Raw genomic sequence first — 14,090 nt, 5'->3', positions numbered from 1 at the left:
GAAAGGTGCTAGTTGTAATAATATCCACACAAAAAAATCAAACTTTGTTTATATTTAGATTGAATATGAGGCTCAATTTAAGAAGATGCAGCTACTTTCAAAAGATAGCCTGGGAATAAAAGGTGAACTGAAAAATGAAGACACAGGAAAGGTAACAAATTAAAATGCGAAAGTTTCTGTTAACTGAGCATTTCTGGAGTATTCATCTTTTAAGATGTTGTTTTTAAAAAATCATCTTATTACAAAGATATTTTTGAGTAAACCTTAAGTGATTATTTGAAGACTTTTGCTTATAGACGATTGCTTTAATGTCTAATTCAGTTAAATTTGCTGAAAGACAGGCATGGTGGGTATAAAACAGATTCCAAAGAAAACCTCAGTGTTGTTAGGAGGTGAAATTGTGCTTTTCTAGATAATGTTTTATAGCTGCTTTTTTCTTAGTTCCAGAAACATTTTAAATGAAAAAGTAAACAAAATGTGACATTTGCTTCTTTTTTTGTATCTGTAATTTTGTGCATTTTAACCTTTCACAGATAAAGTGGAAAGAAAGGATTGCATATCTAAGCAACAGACAAAAAGACTGGAAAGGAATACTTAAATAAATTCTGCTATGTATCTGCCATAATGCAGGCTTCTAATCCTCCCGCCTATCTCCATATAAATGATTCTGTTCAAGACCATAGATGTTTTCTTCACTAAAAGCAGTAAAGCTCTTTTAGATGAAATGTCTAAAAACATCTTGTAATAACTTGGAGCATGCTGGCAAGAGTAGTCACTTGTGACTATGTGTGAAACCCCCTCAGCCAGTCGATATTGTAATAAGCAAAAATGGTAGCATCACTCCATTATTCAGAAAAGCCAACAGCGTGCTTGTTCCTTAGGCTGCAGCATTCATTAAGAAAAGCTTACTGGGCTGAAAGCTGGAAACAGATGATAACGGGATATGATTTTCATATTTAATGCTTTCCTTGGAAGAGTATGTGTGCTACAGATTGATAGAAGAATCAACTGCTACTTTACTAAAAGACTTTCAGGTTTGCCCTATAGCTACCGATGGAATCATTCAGCCAAGAAATTAACTTTTTCTTCTTTTACCTGCTTTATATATCTGCTAAGCAGGCTGCCTGGCTGCCAGTAAATGTTATTATGCAGTTAACTGTTTGGTATTTAAGACTCTTATCAGAAAAGAAACAGAGGCCACACTATTTTGTTTTTATAGTAGGAGGAAGGTTTTAGTTTTCCTTTTTATTTCTGTGCATTAGCAGGCATTAATCTGAGTTTATAGGAAGTTTTCGTTTTCCTTCCCAAAGATTAAAAAGTTAAAAAACCTAGAATTTGGCACATTCTTTAAGCTATAAGATACAAAACACCAAGCTCCAGTAACCCTGACCTATATAAAAAGGCCTTTAATGATAAATGATTTCTTTGACATTAAATGTATGTCAAAGATGGTATGATGTGATGTGATAGACTTATAAACCATTCAGGTAGTGTTTGTGTTTGACATTTCGTCATGAAATAATTGATGTGTTGTTAATCTATAAATTGGTTTATCTTCCTATGCCATTCCTGATAGACACATTCTTAGTGCAGCAGTGTCAGTGCTACTTAAGTACAACAAGAGGCTTTTATTTTTCTATTTTACAACTGATTCCTTACTTTCCATATAGTTATGTAGTCTCCTTTTCAGTCATATTTAAAATTAGGGTAGAGATATATCGCTGACAACTCCTTAAAAAATTACATAGAATAATTAGAAGAGAAGTTTTTCCTTTATACTGAAAAGTGTCATCTCCTTAAAAGCTTTGACTGTATGTAAGAATCAAGTAGGTAATATTTTGAGAAATTTATATCTTGCCTTTTTCAGTTTCCCATTGATGTTCCATCAGTTAAAAGGTAAATACTTTTCAGCAAAATCATGAGTTGGTTAATCCTTATTAAGTGATACTAATTCCAGGAGAGTTCCTTATCATGAGTTATGTTGTTTCTCAGTGGAAATCTGCACTCCACTTCTTTAGGAGTCGAATGAATTAGTCTCTGCCCAGAGTCACTGGTCTCCAGAGACTGGCCTGAAGCAGAGTATAGTGATAGTCTTACTGGTTGAAGTCAGTAAATAGTTTTTGAGCAAGTGTTCTGTTTGAGAAGCCTCAGTAGGCCCTTCAGTGAATGCCACAATACTTGCCCTTCAGGTGCTTTCCACACGTGCTATTCTTTCTAAGGCGTGGGATAGTGTGTATAGGAGCAGACATGAGATACGTGGAGAAAGAACACATTCCTCCGCTGAAATCAGTAATCCATGGCTTGATAGAGGAGGTGATGTTTGATCTGCTGGCATGAAGGCTGGGTAGTGAAGGAATTGCACATCGTATAGTGGAGTGATAGGAAGGAGAGAGAAAGTGAATGAGAAGGGGAAAAGGAAACAAGTCATTTCAGCAATAGGAAGACAAATTTTGCGGAAAACACTGTTTCTTTTCTCCCTCTGATAGTATAAGGGATTACAGAAGTTGCCACAGAACAGGTATTGATTTCTTGTTCTTTGGAAGACTTTCTAAACTTTTTAAACTTATATTCTATTAAATACTGTATTATTAGAAAAAGACAGTCTTTTTCATACAGTGTGAAAATAATGTGTGTGTGCCTAGAACTTTTTGGTAAGGAATCTGGCAGTAACTATCACAGTTAAATATGCACATAGCTTATTTTAGCAATCCCTCTTTTAGTAATCATCTAGAAATAAAAGCTCCAGTTAATTTAATAGTGTTAATATAGTAAGACAATTTAAATGTGTGAAGAAGGAATGGACAGGTGGTTAATGCATTTTAAGAAGAAGGAGCCTGCCTTTGGATGAGATTGCTCTTTTAATTGTGGTAGACTATGAGTTGCTTCTGTCCTTACTAAAATCTCTCAGAATTAGAAAATGGAGTTGGAGTTCTGTCTCTCTGATGTAGATCTGCACATTACTTTTGTGAACAGGGAACGATAAGAGATACATTTATATCCCGAGCCACCCTGTTTGGGAATTAGGGAGAATAAATAGGGCATTTTAAATTGCACTGTAAAAGAAAGGGCTCTTGTCTTGCTATTCCGTGACATTTGCCAAGCATCTCTTCTTCACTTGAAAATCATGACTTAACTTTGTATTGTTTTGATCAAAGCAGTGGTTTAGGCCTAGGGGTGTTGGGAAAAGGTTGATACTAGGGCAGTGATGGCGAACGTATGACACACGTGTCAGAGGTGACACGCGAACTCATTTTTTTTGGTTGATTTTTCTTTGTTAAATGAAATTTAAATATATAAAATAAATAGCAAAAATATAAGTCTTTGTTTTACTATGGTTGCAAATATCAAAAAATTTCTATATGTGACACGGCATCAGAGTTAAGTTAGGGTTTTTCAAAATGCTGGCACGCCGAGCTCAAAAAGTTCGCCATCACTGTACTAGGGTGTGTGTGTATATATTTTTTGAAAATCACCTACTCGTCCAATTTAGGGATGTTGAATTTCTCTTGAAACTTCTATCTGCTTTTCTCCTACACTTCTCATGTACACTACATGAACTTGATTTTATGTATCAGGTACAAGTTTCACTTAGAGTCTATTTAGTAGATCTGAGTTTGTATTGGTTGAACTTAGTAAGAAATTAGAAATAGACTTCAGATTCATTATTGGGGATTTTTATGTTGCTGTTGTTTCAAAAAAGGTATAGTGCCCAGCGTGTGTGGCTCAATGTTTGAGCATCAACCTATGCACCAGGAGGTCTCTGGTTTGATTCTTGGTCAAGGCACATGCCTGGGTATGGGCTCTATCCTCAGTGGGGGTCGTGCAGGAGGCAGCCAGTCGATGTTGATGTTTCCCTCTCATTGGTGTTTCTATCTCTCCCTTTCCTTCTCTCTCTCTAAAAATCAATAAAAACATTTTTTTAAAAAGCTGTGTTTCAGTAACACAATTTGAATTTTGTGGGAAACAGTTTATTGTCTTCACTATCTGATAAACATAGACAGAGAACCCCCTGAAGGCTGGGTGCCTTTGAAGCCCTAGCAAAGGTTGGAGCTAGGCGCCACCTCTGTTTGTCCAGACAGTGGTAACTGAAACTACTCCCCCATTTATTATTATGTAAATCCTTGCTGATGGGTTAGTCTGCCTGTTGCAGGGGGTCACCTGCCTAAGGGCTATTTTATGGGTGCATCCCAGATCAATAAAAGCTTGGTGAGGTCTGAGCACGGGTGGAAGTCCTTCCCCTTGAGTTGGACTTGCCCGCCTGGTCCCCCAATATTTCCAAATTATCTCTTGTCTTTTCACTTTCATTTGTGTGAGGCTCTGCTTCCAGTTCCTAAACCCTGACCCACGCGGGACGTGGGAAGGAAACACTCAACAGAATTTAACTCATTCAGTTTTTAATATTGTAGCATAAGGGGGTAGAACACTGTAGTCCTCATATCTGGGTTTGAATCCTGGGACTAGGAACAGATTATTCAACCTTGCTAAGTCTTACAAGAGTGGGGATAATGATAATAGTTGTTTTGACTGTTAAAATAGGTAATGGGTATAAATCTGCTTGACACCTAGTAATTGCTTGACAAATGTTCACTAACCCTGTTGCTACTCTCACCACCGTCACTGTCATCACCATCTTTGTTCTCCACTTGGGTAGCCATACTCTGGTGCTGGCTTTTTACCAGGTATCCAGGATAGTGGAAAGGGCTGTGGGCACATAGAGGCTACCTATGAATTAAAGAAATGGGAGGTAAAGCCACCTGCTAGTAACAACTCATAATAGGTTGATTTTATAGTTACATGTTCTTCAAAATAACTTATAGGACATAACTTTGGAAGCCTAAATTTAATGGTCCATTTTAAAACTTAGGTAATTTCAACAACTATTGGATTTTATGGCCAGAAATGCTTCTTTTTGGTTTTAATTGTGAAAATTAAGTAGTCTATTACAGTGACAAAAAAGAAGAGTTAAAAATCACATTGGCATGGTGTTCTTAGTCAGCTGGGGCTGCCATAACAAAATACCACAGATTGGGTGGCTTACACAACAGAAATTTATTTTCTTATAGTTCAGAGGCTGGGAAGTCCAAGATCAAGGTGCCAGTAGGGTTGGTTTCTGATGAGACCTCTCTCCATGGGTTGCAGATGGCCACTCTCCCTTTGAGTCCTCTGTGGCCTCTTCTCTGTGCACATGCATGAAGAGAGATGGATCTCTGGTGTCTCTTCCTCTTCTAAGGACTGAGGCTCCACACTTATCACCTCATTTAACATTAATTACCTCCTTAAGAGCCCCATCTCCAGATATAGTCAGGTTGGGGATTGGGGCTTCAACGAAAGACTTTGGGAGGATACAATTCAGTTCATAACACACGGTAAAATAAAATGCCTTCTTTAAGATCGTTATATGTAAACTAGAGGCCTGGTGCATGAGATTTGTGCACTGTGGGGGGAGAGGGTGTCCCTCAGCCCGGCCTGCCCTCTCACAGTCTAGGAGCCCTCGGGGGACGTCCGACTGATGGCTTAGGCCTGCTCCCCTAAGCTGGCAGTCAGACATCCTTAGCACTGCCATGGAGGCAGGAGAGGCTCCCGCCACTGCCACTATACTCGCCAGCCGTGAGCCTGGCTTCTGGCTGAGTGGCGCTCCCGCTGTGTGAGTGCACTAACCACCAGGGGGCAACTCCTGCATTGAGCATCTGCCCCCTGGAGGTCAGTGCACGTCATAGCAACCAGTCATTCTGCCATTTGGTCAATTTGCATATTAGCATTTTATTATATAGGATTCTTTGCGGGATTTTGTTTTGAAATCTCAGTGTAACTTAAGGATTTGCTTACATAGAAACTAAGAGCAATAATTGTGTTGTGTGAAAAGCTGGAAACTGGCCTGACAGTTCTATTTCCATTCTGCATGCACCTTCCCAATTCCCTTGTCTGTGAAAAAAATAATATATTAAGAAAAATAAAGATTTCAATATTTTATAAAACATGACATATAACAAATATGTTTTTTTCAAAGTATAATAATGGTCAGGATCCACCTGCTTTAAAAATGATGACATCATTACATTAATTCTAAACTTGCTAATATCTCCTTAAGTATGTTTTCTTCCTTTTTCCTCAGCAAAGATGAACTCCCTTTTTCCTCAGCAAAGATGAATTCGCAATTTCTCCCTTTTTCCTCAGCAAAAATGAACTCGCAATTAGTAAACTGTTTGTTTACAAATAAGTATTTGCGGTCATATTAATTTGCTTCGTTATCATTTTCCCCAACTCCCAATATTTTTTCAATTTATTTAAACTAAAAGAAATTAATAGTATATCCATTTCTCCCATCACTCCAACCTCCACCTCTGGCAACCACCAATCTATTCTTTGTATCTATGACCTTGGGGTTTTGTTCTTTTGTTGTTGTTTTTATAGACTCCACATATAAAAGATATCATGTCTGACTTATTTTATTTAGCATAATGCCCTCAAAGTTTGTCTATGTCACAAATGGCAAGCTTTCATTCTTTTTTATGGCTGAATGATAGCCTTCAAATGTGGAGGAGGGGAAATAACCAATTCCTGCAACCTAAAACTGTTCTAAAAATGTCTCTAAAAATGTCAATTGACTGTAGATACATGGACTTATTTCTCGACTTTCAGTTCTATTTCATTGATCTATATGCTTATCCTTATACCAGTACAGTTTAGAATTACCCTAATTTTGTAGTAAGTTTTGAAATTGGAAAGTGTGAGTTCTCCAGCTTTGCTCTTCTTTTGGAAAATTGTTTTGGCTAATCTGGGTTCCTTGTATTTATTTTCATAAGAATTTTAGCTTGCTGATTTCTACAAAAATGCTCTTGCGATTTTGATAGAGATTGCATTGATTATGTAGATCAATTTGGGCATATTTTTATCTTAACACTATTAAGTATTATGTTCCTTGAACACAGAATGCCTTTTCATTTATTTAGGTCTTTACTTCTTTCATAAATGTTTTGTAGTTTTCAGTGTACAAGTATTACGTCTTTGTTAAATTTATTTGGTATTTTATTCTTTTTGGTGCTATTATTAAAATAGAATTGTTTTTCTAATTTCAATTTCTAATGTATAGAAATACATTATTTATATTTGTACTGATCCTAGATTCTGCAACCTTGCTGGACTTGTTTATTGGTTCTCATTGTTTGTTGTGTAATTCTTAGGTTTTTCTTTGTATAAGATCATATTATCTGCAAATAGAGGTAGTATCTCTTTTTTAAAAAAATAAATCTTTATTGTTGAAAGTATTACATATGTCCCCTTTCCCCCCATTGCTCTCTTCAACCCCTCTTTCCCCCCAAAGCCCTCACCACCCTACTGCCTTGTCCATGGGTTATGCACATACATACGTGAGTTCATTGGTTGATCTCCCTCCACCCCAACCCTCCCCTGCATTCCCTCTGAGGTTTGACAGTCTGATTGATGTCTCCATGTCTCTGGGTCTATTTTTGTTCATTAGTTAATGTTGTTCATTAGATTCCACATATGAGTGAGATCATGTGATATTTATCTTTCTCTGACTGGCTTACTTCACTTAGCATAATGCTCTCTAGTTCCATCCATGCTGTTGCAAATGCATAGTATTTTTCTTTTTCACAGCTGCATAGTATTCCATTGTATAGATGTACCACAGCTTTTTAATCCATTCCTCTGCTGATGGGCACTTAGGCTGTTTCCAGATCTTAGCTATTTTAAATTTCGCTGCTTTGAACATAGGGGTGTCTATCTCTTCTTTCTTTGCAATCTAGATTCCTTTCCTTTCTTTCTTCCTTTCTTTCTTTCTTTCTTTCTTTCTTTCTTTCTTTCTTTCTTTCTTTCTTTCTTCTTTCTTTTTTATTTATTTTTTTGATTATTTTTTTGCCTTACTGCCCTGGCTATAATCTCAGAGCAGTGTTAAATAGAAGTGATAAGAGTAGACATTCTCATGTTAAATTGTTTGCGGGTAGTTTTTATAGCACGCTAACAGGTGGCACGGGCCATTTTTGCTAATTTTTTGCGCAAATGGCAATGTTCAGTAAAATTACGATAACTTTAGTTTACATATTTATACGTTACCCGCATTCTACCGCTAGTCTATAAAAAAAGTATCAATACGTGTCCCTCTCTCTACTACACTGGTAGAACGTATAAATATGTAAAACGTATAAATATGTTTCCCGCATACAATGTGTTAATCCTGATCTTATGGAGAAAGCTTTCAGTCTTTCACCATTGACTATGATGTGTGCTAGGGGTTTTTATAGATGTACTTTATCCAGTTGAGGGAGTTCCCTTCTATTTCTAGCTTGTTGCATGTTTGTTTGTTTTTTTATCATGAACACATGTTGGACTTTGTCTAATGATTTTTCTGTCTTTGGAGCTTTTGCTTTTATTAATATAGAATATGCATTACTTGATTTCCATATGTTGAACAAAATTTACATTCCTGAGATAAATCCCACTTGGTCCTGGTATAAGATCCCATTTCTGTGTTGCTGAATTTAGTTTACTAGTATTATGTTAAGAAGTTTTACATTGGTTTGTGCCCACTCAGGGATATAAAAGAAAATTTTTACATCTGTATTCATAAGAAATATTGGTCTGTACTTTTCTTTTTAATAATGTCTTTGTTTGGTTTCAGTGTCATAGACTGGCCTCATAGAGTTAGTTGAGACGTATTTTTTCCTTACTTGTTTTTAAAAGAGTTTATGAAGGATTGGTGTTAATTCTTTTTTTTTTTTTCAGGGTTGTGGCCTGGTGAGGGATCTCCCTGTGGGTTGCAGATGTCCCTTTTGTTCTGTGTCCTCACATGGCCTTTCTTTGGTGGCTGGGTCCAGAGAGTGTGTGCTCTTGGTGGTGTCTCTTTTTACAAGGACACTAATTCTATTGCTTTAGGGCCCTGCTCTTATGACCTCATTTAACTTTAATTACTTTCTTAGAAGCCCTGTCTATAGATATAGCCACACTAGGCTTCAACATAGGAATTTTGGAAGAACATAAACATTCACTCCATTACATAGTCTATAGTCTCATTGGAGAAAGATGAATGAGAAGTTGTAAATAAAAGCTACCTGAAACAATTTTCATTTGCGTTCAGTATTATCAGTGTACAAATGACAGGGTTGGAGATGTAGACCCCTTTCTGAGATCTCAAAATAGGTTTCCATCCCCCCTCCCATTTTTTTCTGGGACTTATTTAGGTGTTTTGTTTTGTTTGGTTAGTTGGTATTTAAAAATAAGTCTTGAATCTTATTTTTGATTCAAGACATCTTTGAATCATTCTGCTTATTCCTGCCACTTCTGTTGTTCATTTTTCTAATCATGTTCTCTGCTTTTTATTTTTTTATGTTTTAATATATTTTTAATTTATTGAGACTTGATTTGTGGCCTAACATATCCTGTAAAATGTTCCATGTACACTTAGAAGATTATGCAGTCTGAGTATTCTGTTTGTAGGTGGAGCCTTCTGTATGTCTGTTAGGTCTAGTTGGTTTATAGTTGTTCAAGTTCTTATTTTCCTATTGGTCTTCTGTTTAGTTGTTTTATTCATTATTGAATGTGGAGTATTGACGTACCTATTATTGTTAAATTGTCGATTTCTCCTTTAAATGCTCTCAGTTTTTGCTTCATGTATTTTAAGACTTGGTTGTTACTTATACAATATGTTTCTAATTGCAATGTCTTTTCCACAAATTATCCCTTTTATCAGAAAATATCCATTGTCTCTAATAACAATTGTGTGTCTTAAAGTCTATTTTGTCTGGTATTAGCATAGCCACTCCAGCTTTCTTTTGGTTACTGTTTGCATAGTAACACTATTTTTTTTCATGAGGCTCTGTTCATGTCTTTTCCTTTCCGTGTGTTTTCATCCTGTTTATATCTTTGAATGTAAAATAGTGTTTTCCTTTCCCTGTGTTTTCATCCTGTTTATATCTTTGAATGTAAAATAGTGTTGTCAGCAAATAGTTAGATCATGATTTTTAATCCATTCTGCCGATCTCTAACTTTATTTTTATTATTGAGTCTACTTAAATTTAATGTAATTACAGAAAAGGTAGGAATTGCATCTGCCATTTTGCTCTTTGTTGTCTATATTTTTGTGGTTTTTTTAATCCTCCAAAACTGCCTTCTTTTGCATTAAATACTTTCTAGTATACCATTTTATTTATTTATTTATTTATTTATTTATTTATTTATTTATTATTGTTATTGTTATTATTTTTAGAGAGAGAGGAAGGGAGAGAGATAAATAGGAACATCCATGAGAGAGAAACATCATTGATCAGTTGCCTCCTGCATGCACCCCTACTGGGGATAGAGCCCGCAACCTGGGCCTGTGGAAATCGAAGCAGTGACCTTTTGGTTCCTGGATCGATGCTCAACTGCTGAGCCACACCACCTGGGCTCTAGTGTACCATTTTAATTGCCTGTTATTTCTTTTAATGTGGGTTATAATTTATGTTTTAGTTTATAATAATCCAATTTGTATTAATACCAACTTAATTTCAATAGAATGCAATAACTTTAATTCTGTATAGCTTCAATTCTTTCCTGCTCCTTTGTGATGTTATTGTAATACAACCTATGTCTTTATATCTTATACTAGGGGCCCAGTGCACAAATTCGTGCACCTTGAAAGGAACTGTGGACCGAGAGGCTGTGGTGAGCACAGGGGTGGGTCTCGGCCTATCCTCCATGCCGCTGCCTGGCCCCTTCCACTGTGACCCCTGGTCCCATGTCTGCCAGCAGCCCCATTTCCACTGCTGCTGCTCCCATGCACTGATGCCGGCCCTGCTCAAACCCACTGATGGTGTAGAGTGATTGGGGCTGGCACCAGAAGTGGGTGCGAGCGGGACCGGCGCTGTCAGTGGGTGCGAGTGGCGGCTGCTGCCCTAATCACCCCTCAGGAGCAGGGAGAGGTGCAGAAGCCCTCAGGGGCGATCGGGGCCGGCAGCTGCTGCTTGCACCCACTGATGGTGCCGAGTGATCGGGGCCGGTGCCGGGCACTGGCAGTGGGTGTGAGCAGGGCTGGTGCTGGCAGCAGGTACAAGCACCAGGCAGGACAGCAGTACACGGGAGCAAAGAATTTTTAGTAACCACCAGAGGCTCGCCCCAATGACAGCGACCGGCACCCCACCTTGGTCTGGCGCCCCTGCTCACCTGCTCCACCATCCCGCTGCAGCCAATGCTTGCCATGTTCTGCACTCTGCCGCCTGCTGCTGACACCTGCCATGTTTCGCACGTGTCCCCTGGTGGTCAGTGCACATCATAGCGACTGGTTGTTCAGTTGTTCGGTTGTTCTGCCGTTCAGTCTATTTGCATATTAGGTATACATAGATAGATAGATAGATAGATAGATAGATAGATAGATAGAAAGATAGATAGATGCTGCTCATTAACATAGATCTATAATCATTGCTTAATGCAGTTATCTTGCTATTTATTGCTTAGACTTTGAGCTACTGTAGAGTGTCCTCTCATTTCAGCCTTAAGAACATCCTATAGTACTTCTTGTAGGACAGGTATGGTAGTGACAGATTCTCTGTTTTTGTTTAGCAAATGGTACCTTAATTTCTCCTTCATTTCTGTAGGAATGTTTTGGTGGATATAGAATTTTTGATTGACCGTCTTTTTCTTTCAGCACTTTATGTTATCCAATTCCCTACTGGCCTTCACAGTTTCTAATGAGAAATCACCTGTTAATCATTTTGAAGATCCCTTGTATGTGAGGAATAACTTCTCTATTTTTGCTTTTAAGACTCTCCCTCCTTCTTTGACTTTCAATAGTTTGATTATGATGTGCTTAGGTGAGGATATGTTTGAATTTATTATACTTGGACTTTATTGAGCTTCTTAGATATTTAGAATAATGCTTTTTTTCTAAATTTGAGAAGTTTTCACAATAATTTTTAATTTATTTTATTCTTTTATTTTTAAAATATTTATTGTTGAGAGTATAGATACCCCTGTCCCCCCCCCCCCCCACTTTACCCCTCTCCACCTGTGCTTTCTCCTTTATTTCTCTAGTTATAGGACTTCCATTTCACCAGTTTTCAGGTGGTTCTGAATGATGGTTGTTCTGTATTTTAGTTGTAATTTTGATGTGGTTGTAGGAGGCAGTGAGTACCAGCATTTACCTACGCCACTATCTTGGTTCTCCTCCTGATCATTTTAAAAAAATTCTTTCTGCACCTTTCTCTTTCTCTTCGCCTTCTGAGGCTTTCATTAGGCATAGGTTGATAAGTTTGATGGTATCCCACAGGTTTCTGAAACTCGTTAAATTGTCTTCATTCCTTCTTATTTTTTTCAGTCTGGATAATCTTAATTGACTTATAGTCAGGCCCATTGATTCTTTCTTCTGCCTGTTCATATCTGATATTGAGCCCCTGTAGTGAATTTTTTATTCTGGCAATTGTACTTTTCAATTGCAGAATTTCTGTTTGATTCTTTTAAAAAATATAATTTCTATCTCTTTATTGATAGTCTCTGTTTAGACATTATTCGAATACTTTAGTCTTCAGACATGCTTTCCTTTAGTTCTTTGAACATATTTAAAATTGCTAATTTAAAGCCTTTGCCTAGTAAGTCCACTGTCTGGGCTTTCTGCTCCCCCCACCCCTTCCAGTGTATAGACCAGTGATGGCGAACCTATGACACGTGTCAGAGGTGACATGCGAACTCATTTTTTTGGTTGATTTTTCTTTGTTAAATGGAATTTAAATATATAAAATAAATATCAAAAATATAAGTCTTTGTTTTACTATGGTTGCAAATATAAAAAAATTCTATATGTGACACAGCACCAGAGTTAGGTTAGGGTTTTTCAAAATGCTGACATGCCGAGCTCAAAAGGTTCGCCATCACTGGTATAGACCATACTTTCTGGCTTCCTTTAATATCTCATAATTTTCTGTGGATGTTTGGACATTTTAAATAATAAAATATGGCTACTCTGAACATCAGATTCTCCCCCTCTACCCCCCGCTCCGAATTTGTTATTGCTGTTTGTTTAGTGACTTTCTGAACTTTGCCATGTATGATCACTGAAGTTTCTGTTCAGTTAGCTTGGTGACCAACTAATGATTAGACAAAACTTTCTTTAAATGTCTGAAACCAGTAAGTTGCACAGTCTTTGCCAAAGGGCTTTAGGTGTATGTTGGGGCACACCTTCAACACTCATCCAGGCAGTTTAGAACTTTACCTTAGTCTTCACTTTATGCTTGTACAAAGCCTCAAGGTCAACCTCAGGTGAAAGCTTAGGCCCTTCTCAGACTTTTCCTGAGCATGCTCATAGCCCTTACATGTGGCTGATTATCTAGATTTCAAGCCTTTTAAAGCCCACTATGGATATCACATTTACCAGCTTTTCCTCTTAAGACTTTTTCAGTTGCCCAACTGTTATCCACTGCCTTAGGAAACCTCAGTGTTAAAAACTTGCCTCTGATTATTTTCAATAAATCGCCCCAGAGAAAACGCAGTTTACAATGTGTCAGGTCTATGTCCGGTCAAATAAAGACAGTCTGGTGCTGTCTTCCAGGGAAACACCAGACAGTTCAAATAATGGCAGTTCTCTGGGAATGAGGCTTGGAATGAGTTCTATTCCTGCTCTGCTCCATTCAGTGTCTGCTAGGCTGCTGTTTTACAAGCTGTAATTTCAGGCTATTAGTTTTCAAGGTTACCACAGATTTGAGGTGGGGAAATGGAAATAAAGCAAGTTAAAAACACCGTAAATTCTTCCCAGATAGCTGCAAGCCTTTGGTTAATTTTCAGAGTTCTGAAAAGATATCCTAAAGAGTTTTCCAGCATTATTATTTCTTCTGTGGAGCAGACAATTTTGAGAGGTCCTTGTTCTGCAATTTCTCTGACATCCCTCTTCATTTTTTAAAATCTTTGTTGTTGAGAGTACTACATGTGTCCCCCCTCCTCCCCCCACTTCCACCTCCACTCAGTTCCCACCCCCTCCTCACCCCCCAGGCCTTCACTACACTGTTGTCTGTGTCTGTGGATTATGCATATATGCATACTAGAGGCCCGGTGCACAAAAATTTGTGCACTCGGGGGCAAAGTGGGGGTCCCTCAGCCCGGCCTGTGCC

The 14,090-nt window shown here is 37.8% G+C and overlaps 1 protein-coding gene across 3 annotated transcripts in view; it reads left to right on the top strand.

Moving 5' to 3' along the window:
* Positions 1–14,090, top strand: part of KIZ (kizuna centrosomal protein) — a 123,522-nt gene that overhangs the window by 22,475 nt on the left and 86,957 nt on the right. For all 3 annotated transcript variants that reach the window (XM_081097207.1, XM_081097208.1, XM_081097206.1), the window contains exon 4: positions 59–151. In XM_081097207.1, coding sequence (XP_080953333.1) covers positions 59–151 — 93 coding nt within the window. The remainder of the gene's footprint in view (positions 1–58; positions 152–14,090) is intronic.

Source organism: Myotis nattereri, assembly GCF_964212035.1.
Source record: "Myotis nattereri genome assembly, chromosome: 8".
NCBI lineage: Eukaryota > Metazoa > Chordata > Mammalia > Chiroptera > Vespertilionidae > Myotis > Myotis nattereri.
This window is presented reverse-complemented; position numbering and strand designations above follow the sequence as displayed.